Source organism: Notechis scutatus, chromosome 1 (assembly GCF_049901735.1).
Source record: "Notechis scutatus isolate UNSWTSFEM ecotype Mainland chromosome 1, rNotScu1.2, whole genome shotgun sequence".
Lineage (NCBI taxonomy): Eukaryota > Metazoa > Chordata > Lepidosauria > Squamata > Elapidae > Notechis > Notechis scutatus.
This window is the reverse complement of record NC_142009.1, coordinates 271,219,514-271,236,424: the sequence shown is the minus strand read 5'-3', so window position 1 is coordinate 271,236,424 and position 16,911 is coordinate 271,219,514. Positions and strand designations below refer to the sequence as shown.

At 39.1% G+C, this 16,911-nt stretch overlaps 1 protein-coding gene across 1 annotated transcript; it reads right to left on the bottom strand.

The window, feature by feature from the left end:
- Positions 1 to 529: 529 nt before the first annotated feature.
- On the bottom strand, positions 530 to 16,056 carry PLEK2 (pleckstrin 2). Its single transcript, XM_026671151.2, has 9 exons — positions 15,898 to 16,056; positions 13,018 to 13,182; positions 11,738 to 11,919; positions 11,081 to 11,172; positions 9,577 to 9,764; positions 7,889 to 7,990; positions 6,031 to 6,114; positions 3,137 to 3,215; positions 530 to 1,773 (listed from the first exon to the last, which is right to left on the bottom strand). The coding sequence occupies exons 1-9, from the start codon at positions 15,943 to 15,945 to the stop codon at positions 1,646 to 1,648; spliced, it is 1,068 nt and encodes a 355-aa protein (XP_026526936.2). The 5' UTR covers positions 15,946 to 16,056; the 3' UTR covers positions 530 to 1,645.
- Positions 16,057 to 16,911: the final 855 nt, after the last annotated feature.

The following is a 16,911-nucleotide window of genomic DNA, read 5'->3' as shown; positions in this document are numbered from 1 at the left end:
GAATAGATTCCAGCGCTGAATCAAGTTTGTGCTACAAGGATTAATCATTTTTATCCTATTGATGTTACTATCAATCTACCAAAATGATTTTATACACACTTGTCCAATGAGAGCATCCTTTCCAGGCTCCTATTATCTTAAGAGGGATGCTTTCTTCCAACATTATCTATATATGGTTTTCTACACAAAATTCCATCACTCTTTCTCAGCCTTTCCTATTTTACAAGGTTATTACCAAGAGGGGCATGGAAACAGAACATGGGTATTGTCTCAAGCTCCCATACAAAAGGCAGAATATAAATCACATAAAAATAAACAAGCATTTCGTTGTTTTAAAAAATGCAACTTCCATCTTGTGAAGATGTAGCATTTTCCCAGAGAATTCTATATTCTGGAACATTTGACCCAGCTTTGAGGTATAGCTGTCCAACTTTTTAACCTAGCACTGCTTAGGATGCCTTCACTTAATGTGATCGCAGAGTCCCCAAATGGTTATTTTTTAAAAAAGAAATTTTAGGAAGCTAAGGAATACAAGAGTAAAAAAAAAATGGTTTATTTTTAAAATAAAAATATGAACATTTAAATCACTACTCAGTGTTTACATTCATGCAGGATCATAGACAATGAATGGAATTGGAATTGGGGAGTGGGGGAGAATGAAACTTGGCAGCATGTAGAGTCCACCATCTCAGTGTTAATGGTAAAAATATAACTGATCTTTCCAACAATTCTAAGTATTCCAATACCAGTTTTAAGTAAAATCTGAATTTATGCTCAGATTATATATATGCATTATATTTAAGACATTTTTCCTCTTCCACTCCCACTGTATGAGAACAGCAGCCAGCACATGAGACTTTTCATATTGCCATCCCAGTGTATTTAATAGAAATGTCCCTTTTCCAAGGAACTCAATGTAGCACCTGATAGCTGTTCAGTTCGTCTTTCTTTTTTTCATTACAGGAATCCTGCAGGGCAGGGTCAGACTGACAAGATAATTGATTTAAAGTTATGCTGGGCCTGGCTAGGAACAGGAGGCAAACAGCAAACTTTGTTCTCTCGGGAAATCTAGGGCACGATGAGTTAGAAACCCATGGCAATATTAATATGGTGAATTTGCTCCTGTCTTCAAAATGTAAATACTAAGCAGCAACAGTCTTGGTCTTCACCTTCTCGAATAATGCTGTCATCCCTGAAGCTTCCCACAAGTTAAATAGAGGAGAAAAGAGGCCCTGCAAGTATGACATCTAAAGATATACAGTAGATCATTAAGGAATTTGCACAAAATCGTTTTGAAAGAGCCAGATTTGGTTCCAGAATGCTGGTTCCAGATTAGTTTCTCTTCCGCAGCCAATTTAGTTCTATTTCAGATGGGGCTTCCGGACAGCATATTCCAAACTGCAGAATAGTGCAGGCAATCAACATGTCATATATTGTCAGAATTTATGGAACTTCTGATGAAGTGGATGTGTCATAATAGGCTTCCTTGCTTCAGAGAAAAAGCCTAAATATAGTAGATCTGTCAGGTACTAACTATGCCAGGCTAAAGCAACTCAGCCAGCAATCTCAAAAGAAAAAAAAGAACCCAGATCCTTTTTATGTCCTTGTATTAAACTGTCCCATAAATGCAACTTGGATACGTATCCTATGTTAGTGGCTTGATTGCCTCAATCCAATTAGCTCTTTCTGCCTTGGACCTAGCTTGTATGTAATAGTGAATATCATTCTTCGTGATAATTTTGAAGAGGTTGCCTTGCACATTTCCTTTTACTCCTGCAAAAGAAAAGAAAACAGTCGTTTAATAGGACATACAGATAAGTGTTCAACTTACAACCATTCATTTAGTGATTGTTCGAAATTACGACACTGAAAAAAAGTGACTTATTGACTATTTTTCAAACTTATGACCATTGCACGGGGAAGCCAGATTCACTTAAAACTGTGTTATACTTTAACATTTGCAGTGATTCACTTAACAAGGGTGGCACGAAGGGTCATAAAATGGGGCACAATTGACAACTATCTTGCTTAGCAACAGAAACCTTGGACTCAATGATGGCCATAAGTGATGACTATCTGTAGAGAGAGCCAGTTTGGTGCAGTGGTTAAGGCATCAGGCTAGAAACGGGGAGACCATGAGTTCCAGTCTTGCGTGAGGCAAAAAGCCAGCCGGGTAAACTTGGACCAGTCACACTCTCTAAGCTCTAGGAAGGAGACAATGGCAAACCACTTCTGAAAATCCAGGAAAACTATGAGGATTTTTCCAGGTACTTGCTGGGATTTTAAAAAAAATTATGCAAAGGCACCCCCCCACACACACAAAAAATGACAAAAAACTGCTGAAGTACCAGTAATCTCTCAGGGAGAATGTCAGAATAAGATATTGTAGAAGACACACTGAACCTGCTTTTCCATTCTGCATTACATGAACTTTGCTTAAGTCATATATAAAAGGCTTTCAAAAGTGAGGCAAAGGGTCCATTTGAGCAACTAAGCAGTACTTCTTTTTGGAATCTATTTTATTCTACCTGGGAATTAAGGTAGCTTAAGTTTTTCAATTCTGAAGAGAAACCATAGCCATTTTTTTGCCGCTGTGATTGTCCTCTCCTAAGCAATCCTGGTGAACTTTGAGTTAAAGAAACGTGGAGGGAGGGTTTTCCCCTTTTGGACAGCTACTTTTGCTACAACTTTAAGAAAGGTGTGCCTTTGTTCGTGTATAATGTGGCTAAAACGAGAGGGAGTCGGGGTGTGGAGCATCCATATTTTGGGCACCCTCCCCCACTTCTTCTAAGAACAGGCCCTAGCAGAAGATCCAATGCATTGGATGGGCTCTAGGAGCTGTTTATCACAAGCCTTCCTTAGCAGAAATAAGCTTTGCTCGGTGATAAAAGGAGTTGCTGGTAAAATCCTGATTCCATTTGCTCTCCTGTGTTTTGTGCTTGTCCTCTGTTGTGTTACACATGGTCTGGAAATGAGACAAGGGCAGCTGAAGGGAGATGGGGGGGGTAATATGGGCTGCTTCCAGTGCCCCTGGACATAATGAATGAAGGACCATTCTAATCTTTATCAATGAACAAAAAAGAAAGAAAGCTATCAAAATAACAGTAAGGCTGGATGTTGCAAGGTAATAACTTGCCTGTTGGGACTCCATTGTCTTCCAGTGCTGAAATAAGGCAACCACGGAGAGAAAATCCCCCAACGGGTTTGTTATCTTCCTATAGGAGAAAAAAAAAAGTGGACCAATGTGAGTAAAGCAAATAATCAAAATGTTCCATTCAACAAATTTGACCCAAGCAAGGAAAGTTTTGCTTGAGTCTGCCTCTATTTAAGGAGATGATCTGTGGTCCTTTCCCAATTGTTGACTGTAGTAGGTATCTAAAAAGGCAGTGGTAATGTGGATATGTTTGCATGACATGATAAACCATGGTAATGTGGACACTGCCTTATAAGCACTGCCACATGTGATTCAGGATATTTTAAAGTGGTTCTCATGGTCAACTGAAACTGAAACTGAAAAACAATGACAATGTTTTGTCTCAGATTTTAGTTTCCACAAGCTGAGCAGCAGCAGATTGGCATGACACATTAGGCCTTAAGTATAATCTCCACAGTTGATTAAAAGGTTTAGACAATCTGGGGATTAAATAGCACTTTCACAAACACTTTACACTGCCTGAAGGCACTCCTATGCCGCCAACAATTCTATTTTTTTCAGTCCTTTAAAACAGTGATCCCCAACCTTTTTTACGCCGCGGCCCGGTACCGGCATCAGCTGGGCGCCGCGTCCGATTCCCGCATCAACTGGGCGCCGCCATCTTTTTGAAGAAAAAGTGCTTCGGTGACCTCACGGAAGCACTTTTTCGTCAAAAGATGGCGGCGCCAGCTCGTGAGCTTTTTCGGGTAGAAATGGCTTTCTACCAGAAAAGCTCACCGAAGCGCATGCGCCGCCATCTTTTTGATGAAAAAGTGCTTCCGGTGAGCTTTCTACCCGAAAAGCTCACCGAAGCACTTTTTATCAAAAAGATGGCGCGCCAGCAACCAGCGGCCCGGTAAGACTTGTTCCGCGGGACCGGTACCGTCCGCTGACCAGCGGTTGAGGACCCCTGCTTTAAAAAGCAGTCTGAAGGCAGTCTGGACTTAACTTCTCTTCTGCTGACTCACAACACTGAGAACCAGTAGCAAAGAATCACAGCCATGCCCTGAACCATCACAATGGTTCTGGAGAAAGAAACATTCTTACCACTGTTGAAAGGTGTCAAAATGCCTTTCTTTCGAGGATTTGATTTTCCCACTGGGAGAGCTCCGGCGCAAGGATACGGACAACCGCTTGAAAGCTGGATCTTTTTATTTTTCAGGAAGGCAGAGAACAGCGAGAAGTCTGCGTTCCTGGGCTTGCTAGCTTCTTATGGTAAGTCCCTGGTTTTTTATACCCTTTTCTCCCTTTGTAAGTTGATTTTGTGTGAGTGTTTGTATTTGTGCCTAATGTTTCAAATCCTGTTTGAGTTTGTCTTTATTTCCATCGGAGGGCAAACTCCGCGGGGTGCGGAAGGCAAACTCCACGGGGTGGCCAGATTGTATTATTGGTTTTCTGTAATCTCTTTTAGCTTTAAAATAGTTTTTCATATTTGTTCTGTGGCAATCTCCTGTCTGTCCCTTTTGTAATTTATATTTTGTGTCTTTTGTCTGTTTGTTTTGCTTATTTGGTATGTCCTGTGCTTGTAAGGGTTTTCTAAATTATCTTTTGTTTCCTTTTCCTATTTATCTAGTTTTCTTAATTACTTAGGCTTTTGTCTATAGGGATTCTTTAATACTTTTTATTTGATTCCTTTTCCTATGTAAGTTTGTTTTCTGGCTGACCTGATGTTCCCCTTGAGCTTTTCCTGTTTTTTTGTGTGACACTACTACCTTCGTGAAATTCCCTTTCCACACCACCTATGCACAAGGAAATGTTTAAAAACTCTTAGGTTCCTCTCCCCATCTTGATGTGTTGTGTAGCTATTTTGTCACAAGCAAAAGCTCAGAGTGGTTTGTGGGTGGGACTGTATTTTTGTTCAAAAGAGTGTAAGGGCCAGCTGATAGTTAGGAACTAGGAGTTGGGATAAGGTCAGACTTCCTACAAAACGGTCTCTTCACAACTTTAGGAGAGTTGGAAGATTTAAAAGATAGGACTACAGTAAACCTTGTAAATGAGCACAACTGAGACAAGCAACTCTGTCACTAAGCCATGACACATCGTAAGTGAGACATCATGTTTCACTCTGGCTTCAAACACACATAGTTGAGTTCGCCCAGATCTCAAATACAAGCAGCATAGAATTACAGATTATAGGAAATGACTTGAGATCTAACCAGAATCCTCAAATGGCGCTGATAAAATAAACACAGTTTGCTTATTTTAAAACATTTATACAACTGCCCATCTTATATCGAACTCAGGGTGGCTCCCAATCAGCAAAATCTTCCTAGCACTTCTTCCTAACAAAATGGTTGAATAACAATGTCGAACTCTAAGCTGAATAGTATTAAAAAAATCACTTTATATAAAATCTATTTTTCTTCTGAATTGATTTTCATTCTCTAACTAGAGTAAAAAAAAAAGAGGACAGGATTCCTATATGTATCATATTTGTAGGGGGGCGGGGAACCTTCAGCAGTATGTATCTTTCTGAAATTCCATAATGTAACTTGTCCCATCTCCAAACCCAAATGTGTTCTTTTTTTCAATGACAGAAAACAATAAGCAAATGTGCTGTATTTTTTTAGTTTCTGTATTTAATTGGCACATTGACTTACAACTAATATGGAAATGAACTACAGCACAGTACAAGTTACTCAAGAAGTATTGTGGGCCATTTAGGATCCAGTGTGAAGAGATCTCAAGGAATCCCGCCCCAACCTTACTGAAATACATGCAGAATTCATTCCTCCCACCCATCAGCAACAATGTTAAGGCATTTGGGAGGGGAGGGGGAACATTCCCCAAGGTCACCCCTGTAGGGAGTTTTGAAGATTGCAATGCCATTGTCTTACCTTTGTGGGGTCATAATAATGTAAGAAAGCAGGATCAGACCTCAGGACAAAGCGCCTGACTTTCCAGTTCTTTCTTTTGTGTCCCTGAAAGTTGGAAAATAAATTTAATTTTCTTTCTCCAAAACACAGCTCTCTTGTAATTGTCAATAGTAGAGAACGAATGTGACATTATCTGTTTAATACCAGGGGTGGGATTCTACCAGTTCGGACAGGTTCTATAGAACCGGTTGTTATGATTCTGCACAGTTCGGAGAACCGGCAAGTCATGCCCTTGACTGGCCCTGCCCCCTCTCTGCCCAGTCAGTCCTTAACGCATATGCGCGACATTGTGCGCATGCCTGACATTGCTGACTGCGTTCTTCCTCTTCACTCCTTAAGGTATTTTTTCCCCTCCCGATGATCAGCTGTTCCTATGATCAGCTCTGTCGGGATTCCCTTCACTTACTCACTGCTTCACCCAGGAGGCTTCCCTGAGGCCCAGGAAGGCAAAAAATGGAAGGTGGGCGTAGCACCGGTGTGGAAAAAAAAAAGAGAGCCACACCCACCTAGTCACATGGCCACACCCACCTAGCCATGCCCACAGAACTGGTTGTTACAAAATTTGAATCCCACCCCTGGTTTACTCCCTTTTATCATTGCAGAAGCAGCCACAGGTGGAAAGACAAACTAAGGGATAGTTCAGGTAGTCCTCATTTAATAACCATTCGTTCAGGCACTGTTTGAAAGTTGTGATGACGCTGAACAAATGATCCTTATGCTCCAGAGTTACAGCTGTTGAAGAGCTCCTGTGGTCATGGGATAAAAAAATTCAGGCACTTGGCAACCGCCTCTTGCATTTGAAATCTCAGGATGCACTTCAACAAGCCCCACCGACCTATCTCCCCCTACCCCATCTAGGTCCTTTTGCTCCCCTGCACTCCATGGTCCTTACCCTCCTGTCCCTAACTGGTTTTCAATATCTTCTTACATCTGCTGCTAACAAAGCACACCTGGACTGACTGTGAGGCAGCTGTTGGCACTCAGGGCCGCCTTCTTGAGGTTGGGTGTAGCACAAGTTACCTTATGAGACCACAAGAAGGTGGTGAAGGTCAATTAGGGGCAGTAGACCACAGTTGATCTACTGCTTTTATTATTACTGAGAAGCTGCCATAAATGAAATGGTTAGAAATATTTGTATATGTAAATGTGTGAGGAAACACCATAGTCCTCCAAGTTGTTTGAATGAACATAGTTCAGGGGTTCCTAAAATTTTCAAGTCCCCAAACCAATGGCTGAATTCACAATAAGACTAGATTTTATTTAATTATATTTAACAACACAATTAAATATCATTAAATAAGATTGTTCTCTAGCCATTCTCTAATTGAATAATTTCCCTCTACCTGTCATATTATAAATTACAATTAGTAAATAAATTTTACTGGTTTGTGAGGGCCACTCCCTAAGCTTTCAGAAGTAATGTGTGATCCAATGGCCTGCCTTCTGGTTTAGATTGTGCTGCGTAGAAATTTTGCCATGGCAAAAACAAGACAATGATGCTTGGCTGTCACTTTCTGTATCAGACTGAGAGGAAAACTATGTGTTCATTAAGTCACATATTGTGGTTAGAAGATTGTTTCTATTTATTCTCTATTTCTAACACTTCCTTTTTAACAGAAACTTAGCGGGCAGAGTTTCAATTAGTTACCATCTAAGTCTAGTTCATGTGTTAGTTAATTTGCTAACAGTACATTAATTAAATTGTGGTGGTTTTCTATTAAAATGCCATTTTATTTCAAAAAGAGCTTTAGAAGATACCAATAAAATATTGCCTCATCCCCATCCCGTGATTATCTTGAGATTCTAAAGTCATAGTTACCTGTTTTATCAAAAAGCCTTGCTTTAAAATTGTGCCACTCAGTTCAAGTATGTTAATATTGAGCTGTTCTTTAGTATTGATTTTTTTCTTATAGCTTTCAGCCTGCAGTAAAAACAAAAGCATTGAACTATGTTACTAAAGAGTCAGTACAAGTTTTGCAAATACTGATTTCATTCTTTAGCATGATTGATTTTCATTCATTTTTACAAGGTTTGATCTCCAAGCTATTCTCCCTTCTCCTTCTCCTCCTCCTCCTCAGCCATTTTAATTATTTTTCATAGTACAGTCTGGGAAATTAAAATGGCAGGCAAATCCAGAGCTGGCCATTGGCTGCTGTTGCTATTTTTATCCAAAGGTAAGAAGATAGTTTATTAATATAAGTTGGTGCCCACCAGGAGCAACTTTGCAGTGCTTAATTGTTTTCCTAAAGCACATCCTGACCAGCAATCACAGTAACAAAAATGCACAATCCAAGGACTTTCAGTGCTTTTATCTAAGATTACGGTATTAATTGGACTTTGCATAGGTGTGAACAAGCATACACAGTAAGACTTCAATGTAAATATAACCCTAGAGAACACTGTTCACAAAGATGAAGATATTTCATCCAAATCTATCTAGGCTTGTTCACACCTATGCAAAGTCCAATTAATATCATAATCTTAGATAAAAGCATTGAAAGCTTTAGAAAGTACAAGTTATTTATCAAAATTTTATCATTTGTTTGCCTACTTTTTTTCCCTATTTGACTCAGTGGTGAGATTCAATATTTTTTACTACCGGATCCATGGGCATGACTTGGTGGGCGTGGCAGGGGAATGATACTGTAAAATCTCCAGTCAGAGGTGATATTTGCCAGTTCTCTGAACTACTCAAAATTGCCGCTACCAGTTCTCCAGAACTGGTCAGAACCTTTAACAGATAACAGATAATCAGAGTTGGAAGGGACCTTGTAGGTCATCTAGTCCAAGCGGGAGACCCTACACCATTTCTGACAAATGGCAGTCCAATCTCTTCTTGAAAGTCTCAAGTGATGGCGCTCCCGCAACTTCCGAGGGCAAGCTGTTCCATTGGTTGATTGTTCTCACTGTCAGAAAGTTTCTCCTTATTTCCAGGTTAAATATCTCCTTGTTCAGTTTCCATCCATTATTCCTTGTCTGACCTACAGGCGCTTTAGAAAATAGCTTGACCCCTTCCTCTCTGTGGCAGCCCCTCAATATTGGAAGACCGCTATCATGTCTCCCCTGGTCCTTCTCTTCACTAGACTAGCCAAGCCCAGTTCCTGTAACTGTTCTTCATATGTTTTAGTCTCCAGCCCCCTAATCATCCTGATTGCTCTTCTCTGTACTTTTTCTAGAGCCTCAACATCTTTTTTGTAATGTGGTGAACAAAACTGGATGCAGTACTCTAGGTGTGGTCTTACTAAGGCTTTATAGAGTGGTATTAATACCTCACTTGATCTTGATTGTATCCCTCTGTTAATACAACTTAGGATTGCATTAGCTTTTTGGGCTGCTGCTGCACACTGCTGGCTCATATTTAGCTGGTTGTCCACTAAGACTCCAAGACTGAATACCTGCTGAATAATCACCTCTTATTTGACTGTACAAAGTAAATTCACATAGCTAACTTTTGAACCTCATCTGTATACAGGAGGAGATTCAGCTTTCAGAGTTTCCATCACTTACAAATGCATACAAGGCAGTAGAGTCATCTAAAAATTGCTCAGTCAAATCTCCATTCCTTATGGCTTCAATGCTGCGGACTCCCACTGGTTTAATGAAATTTTCATCCATCAACACAGACGCCAGCATGACTGCTTCAAGCCGGGAAGCTACAAAGCTATTGGAAATCAACCAATCCACCAGTATGGAGCCTGAAAGGAAGAAATGGAGTTAATCAGACAAACAATATCTACTGTTATCTTATCTCCAAGACAGGTAGAAAGGGAGACAGCAATACTATGTCCTTCTGATAAATTTCAAAAGTTATCATTAAGTCATTTTGAAGAAACCTTTCTGAATAAATTCAACTACATTCTTCCTGAAAAAGGTAGATTGAAGCAACAGTGGGGATATACTGTATGGTTACTGCCAACATACATTCCCTAATAAATGGTTTAAAAAAACACAGAAGGAGGTATAAAGCAGACACTCTTAAGATTAACTTCTGGGTCCATTGTTCAAAAATATCCTTCAGCATGTCCACAGTTAAAATATGCTGCTCCATTCTGTATTAATAAGTTAAATTTAAATGTTCTCCTTTGTTATTTTTAATTCCTTCTAGTTCTCTTTAGGATCCAATTTTTAAAGTCTCGTGTTTTTTTAAAAATTAAAATACAAAAACATTTTTCCCATGGGAGGATTCTTATTTCAAATTTATATGGATCCATTGTCCAGTTGTAATTTTCCAAAAGCAAAGTATTGGAAAACATCACCTTTTTTCTGTTTATTAAAAAAAGTTGTTTTAGGAAAAAAAAATTCCTTAAACTCTATTCAAAACTTCTTTTGCTAAGTACTGAAGCAAAAATCATCCATTTTTTTTTCAGATTTTTCAATCCAAAAGTTCCTAATAGTTGAAACAAGAAATCTCTCAAAGTGATTAGAAGAGCATGTTTGTAAACTCAGCATTCTTCTGAAGAGACAGGCTCTGGTTTGACCAAGATGGCTGTTTTCTCATCTTCTAGAGTTCTAAAACCACCATTGTCTTGCAACCTACTCATAGGGAACAAGGGTATAGAGTATGTATGTGCAATCTCAAGTCTTCCTTGTGTCCAGAGAAAAATTATGAAGAGCAGGTCTACTTGCTGACTCTTCTTTCTGCCATGGTTGTTGGATCCACACTTACTGGAGCTGTCTTCAGTTCTCCATTTTTTCCGCAGAAGATCCTAGAGAGTTTCACAACTGATTAGGGAGATGAATCTGAATCTGTCAGATTTAATTTAGGCCTTTACCCACTAACATACTTGCCCTGGCAGCTTCATATTCTAAAGCATATTTCCATGCAATTTCTGAACTGAGCCATCTTTTGGGGTGTGGGGGGTTTGCAAGCAGTGGAACAAAATAAATTGAAAATGCATTCCCTTTTATTTTTCACACATCTGATAATTAAAACAGGATCTGAAAATGTTTTCTGGTAGAAAATGTGTCTGTAGAGGAGCATAATGAAGAACAAAATTGGTGACATGTGTACCTGTAAAGCTTTCTTTATACAAGCTCCCTTGTCTGGTGCTGGGCGTTATCTTGATTCCGCTGCTGCTGTCATACATTTTGTCCACAATATGACTGGAAGAAAAAAAAAATCAAGAGAGGGTCAATGATAAACAAACAGAAGAATGTGAATGTACCCACATTCCACTGTTTTCAGCTAATAGCATGTTTTCAATCCAAAAATACTCAGAACATGTTTGGAATCCAGTTCTGCTTACATGCAAGTAGAATTCATCAATTTCTTCCAAGGGATGGCCATCCTCTATTGCCAGTAGCCATTATTTGTGCTTCATTACATTGCATCACAAAATGTTATGATATAGTATGGAAGACTAGGCTGGATTTATAAATGAGTGATGTTGAGTTCCAGAGGAAAGGCATCAGAAAATGTTGAGTGTATGTACAGGAAATTTTGTGTACATGCACAGAGGAGGTGACAAACATAGCCTTTCAGATGTGGATGGTCTACAATATTAAGCATCCCTTGCCACTGGCTCGGAAGTCTAGTGTTGCAGAGATGGTTGGGTCAGTGACAAGAACTACCGGCTTCTCATTCCTGACATACAGAAAACAGTGCTCGTTGTTTTCAGTCGAAAGCAGTAGCATGCAAAAACAGACCGAGAACTTATTTACCACGTACTTCAAACTGATGTTTGCAGGAAGTTTGAAGGAGTTTCTCATGAGATGAAGTTGCTGAACTTGCACTGGATTGCCAGCATGAATAGCGCCCGTGATATCCAAAGCCCAAATGTCACGCTCTTCTCGAGAGCAACAGTCAAGGAAATAGTCTGTGTTGGTTTTTGTCCTTAGCTTAATAACTAACTGCAAAAGAACAGCACAAGAAGCAGGGTTTATAGGAATAGCCATAAAAGGACAGTGCCTTACAGCACACATCTATTTGACCCCAACTTAATGTTTCATTGCTAAAGCAAGACATTCCCCCGTTAAATAAATTAGCCAAATGAGCAAGAGACAGATAATACTAATACTAAAAAACAGATGGGATCCCATGCATTCCAAGATCAGTAGGCTGAAAAGCTCATCAGATTCAAGGAACATCATTAGCTTAACATACAAATTTTGGTATAGCTTTCAGTTGAATCTGAATGAGAAAATTATTTCAATCATTCTTTCCCTGCTCCTGATTTGCAGCCTTGAAAACAGTTCCTGCTAGACTATTGAACATCTATCAGGTTGTCTACCTATATCTTCCATCTTACTAAATCAGAAAATGCAACCCTTATTAACCAACAGATCTGCAATATGCAGGAACTGCACGGAAGCAACACAACAAGCCTAAACGAATAGGCAATAGCTAGATTTTTGTGGCTTGGGAGAGGACTGTACATTAAAATTGGATTAGGTTAATCGGTTAGATTAGGTCAACTAGATTAGGCCATCAAATCAAATCACCCGAGTTAGTGTGAAACCCTAAATTAAGGCACATCATGACTAAAGAGTGATTGGCTACGTTGACTGGATTCATTAGGTCAGAATGATAGCATACAGTAATAGAATTGGAAGTGCTCGCTGGGGGGAAATCCCAGTTAAGGCATCACAGAGAGCTAGATGTCTGGCCCCTGCTCCAGCACATCCAGTAAAAGAGTTCAGTCTTGCTGTGAGTAACTGGTTTCCCAGTTGAATTATTCCAACCGTTAGAAGTTTTTTCCCCTGACTTGCCCATTCCCTGCTTTTCCCCCTGCTGTAATAATATATACATCTTCTTGGAGCTATGCAAGTCAAAACAGAGCTATGAACTTTTGGGGAGTCCTCTTTGAAAAGAAAGCAGCTTTCTCAGAATATTATGCCAATTCATTTACAAAACCTGGATTGTTCTCTTCCCTAATTGCTTTTTCTCATTTTAAAGTCAACACAGTATATAGTAAGGGAACTAAGCAAAGAATCCAACATGGGGCTTACCGGCCTGTTCTCATATTCCAAACACGGGCAGGTAATCGTACAGCCGTCCAGAAAAATCCTTCCCTTGGGAGAAGGCTCCTGTTTTCCTCCCACCACTTTGTAATAGAGCAGCCTGTCCTGGAGAAGAACAAACCACCTTGCTTTCCAGTTGGGGACAACGTGACCCTGCAAACAATAAAAAAACCAAAAAATAGTGGTTTCTGCAGCTGCTCAAAAGAAGCTCTACTTGCTAGGCTAATTACACGAAGCAACACGTTTATTCATTCCGACTCATAACTTATTGCATTAATACACTTCTGATTGATAGAACTTTGAACAAAATCCTAGCCACCAGGGTTATTTAAATGTATTTAAATTTAAAATTATTTAAATTTTCCCCTTATGCTTCCATTTAAAATAACCCATGGGTGCAATATGAGATCTGTTTTTTGAGCAGAATACCGATGCATAAAAGTAATTACAATGTTCATTAAAACCATAGCATGAATATAACCAGTATTGCCCCACTCACATTTACAATCCATACCACTATTTTTCTTTTGTAATGCCTTCAAGTCAAGTCTTGATTCCAGGTTACTGTCTGCACAAGTCCCTGCAGTTTTCTTGGCAACTGCATTTTTTAAAGGAATAGTATGCTATGTCCGTCTTCCTAGCGCTCTGTGTGTCTGACTCAAAGACAAGCAGTCAGCTTCCTGCCTACAACGAGTCTAGAACTTACGGTCTCCCATTTTTCAGTCTTGCACTTTTAACCACTATACCCAACTGTCTCTCTACTGTTACAGGTGATATATATTATAATAAAAACTAAAATATTTTGAATAATAAGAAGTATTGCATTCTGAAAGAAAAAAATAACAACCAGCCCATATTCACTGGAAATTAGGTAGAGATGTATTTAATCTGTTAAAAAATACTTTCAGATAAAATGTGAAATTGATAGTGAAATTGCCCCACCCTCTTCATGGAATTTTACTAAGAGTCCAGATGGTAATATTGTTTGTGGTATTAGCCTGTATTTCCTTGTTGTTTTTCAAACTGCAACCGGACAAAAATACCAAACTCTCTCCTTGTAAAAAGTGTATTATATCTTATTTCTCCTCAAAAATCTGGACAGCAATAAGACTGGGTGTTTCCCTTTCTCTGTTTCTTGATGTGCACTTCCTTCAGAACTTCTAGGAAAGTGTGAAAAGTGCTGAAGACAGGAGAGAAAGGAATTGCTTTGGAAGCAGAAATGGAAAATAAACGAAGTGAGAAAGGAGTGGCGCCTTCAGACCCTCATCCACCATTATCAGGAACAGCTCCTCCCATGGTACTTTAGGCATGCATTTTCCTGTATATACTTGTTGAAAAATTGCACTTTTGTCCTGGTACATGTTCTGCATTATATAACTACCCTTCCTCATTCACAAGACTGCCGACAGAATCGTCATACATTTTCTTTTTCTTTTACAAGAAATATCTATTTCAAGGAAAGAAAGCATGGCTGTCTGAGGTCCGTTTGATTGAAGCCCTTTTAATTCTCACTGGATGATTTATGGCTGAAAACCATGTAGCAGTGGGAAAAGCCATCCTGTTTATGAATAGATCACAGTGTTGTTTGGATTTTCCATAAAGTTCTGAGAAATCATCAAATTCTTACAATATACTGCCATGTGTGATTTCAGAGAAGCCTTCTATTGTATAATCATTCTGTCTAGCCGACAGAATTTTATTTTGAGGTGGAATGTGTTTCAGCACAGATCATCCTTCAGATGTAACCTTTTTTAAATTTTCTTTTTTCTTTTCTCAAAAAGCTGTTATGGACAAAAAAAAAATGCTATAACTCTTCCGTATCTCTCATTTGGTAGCACTAGGCACCATTTTCACAGTTCAAAATGTAGCAATCAAAAAGCGTTATGCTGCTACAGTGAAAAACTGTTTTCATGCCAGAAATCAATTATGACAAAATGTCATAAAATGCCATTATTGAAAGTATCTCTCAGGAGATTCAATTGCAGATCTCAAAGTGACTATTTGGGGAGGGGGGAATGAGACTTTAAGCAAAGAGTTCCAGAATTAGCATATACCAAAAGTTTTCCGGTTAACTTAAAAGATCTCAACAAATACAACACACTTTTAATACATTACAATTATTAACTGATTAGGTGCTTTTGATCAGTCTCTTGTGTAAACTTCATGTGCATATCCAACCTTGCCTTCCCTCTCCAACTCATTCCATCATTCTAATATAAATCCTATATCAGTTTAGTTGCACTTTGCATTTGTTGAAGTGAGCTGACAAAAGTTTGCCTTCTATAAAAGATGTTAGCTGGAAAACATGTTACCACACTCTTTTGAATTTTAGCTACCAAAGATCAACACAGCTGTCCTCCTATCACACCTACTGAAAAGATGGAAATATGTACTGAGCTTCAAACAGATCATCAAAATACTTGCTACATCATGCCCATTGGAGGTTAAAACAAAAAGCCAGGATATTCAAAAAAAAAATATGTTACAGTTCTGAAAATGTAAAAATCAACTGAACGTCGCTTACAATGGATCTACAATAATTCAAAAGCTGCAAGCCAAAGGCCATCCATCTAGAGGCAGCCTAAGAACATGAGTTTGAAAAAGGAGGCAAGGCTACAAATGAAATTAGAACTGTGATATAGAAGAGATCAATTTTGTAAGACATGCTATCCCAGTTCAGTTGCTTCATCTTTGACCATGGGAGTTCTTCTAGGGAGCATTTTGTTATTTCTAAAATTTACAACTTTTTTTTTCTAGTCAGTTGAAGATCACTATTTGTAATCATTTAAAAATAATAAATATTATTATTATTAAACAAGATGTTATAATCAAGCCTCCCAGTTAGAGGTGAGTGGGAGGAAGTCTTACCTTTTTAACTAGAAAGCCCTCTTTCAGGATCCCCCTCCCTTCCTCCATGGTGGGCAAGAGAAGAATGTGTGCCTGCTGAGAATCTTGCAGACAGCTGCAAACCGGTTCTTCTGAAAGTGAGGTTTTAAGAGGCAGGCTGCCTTTCTTAACCCCCAGTCCAGAGTGACGTCTGGTCCCCTCCCTGCTCAAGGTAGAGAAAGCAAACACTGAGCTGGCAATGAGAGAGCACCTGTCCTTATGGTGAACAAGGTCACTCCTATTTACAGTTGTAAAGGCTCAAACTGACTGAGTGTGCCTCAGGTGATATGAATCAGCCATTTGATTACACATCACAGGAAGACATTCCTGTACTATGTAGAAGGCAAGAACATACCGGGGGCTACAACGTTTTGCTTACTGGGAGTTTCCAAAGTTTGATATACAGTAAAATGTCTGGATTGTTAGTGTATTGCATATACTTCTGAGTCGGTGGGATGTGGGCAGCAGTATATTAGTTTAGAAAATAGTCTCTAGATTAACAATCCTGGCTTGTCTGGAATAGCACGAACAACATGCTTGGGATAAAACTAAGCTTTAGTTGAGCTGTTGTAGCAAATTTGTCCAAAATATGCCAAAACTAATGGTACTGTCTTAATAGAGAATGTTACAAATGGTTTGGTTGGTAATTATATCCACACCTTCTCTATCTTACTAACAATATTATGTAAAAGCCTTGATCAAAACCAAGCTGGGCACTGGAAATCAATTTCTATAGATCTGTCCGGTGATAAACATGGCATACCGCGGCCAAAAAAGCCAACACAGTTCTAGGCTCATAAACAGAAGGATAGAATCAAGATCACGTGAAATGTTAATACCACTTTATAATGCCTTGGTGAGGCCACACTTCTAATACTGCATCCAGTTTTGGTCACCACGATATAAAAAAGAAGTTGAGACTCTAGAAAGAGTGCAACAAAGAAGAGCAACAAAGTTGATTAGGGGATTGGGGGCTAAAACATATGCTGGAACTGG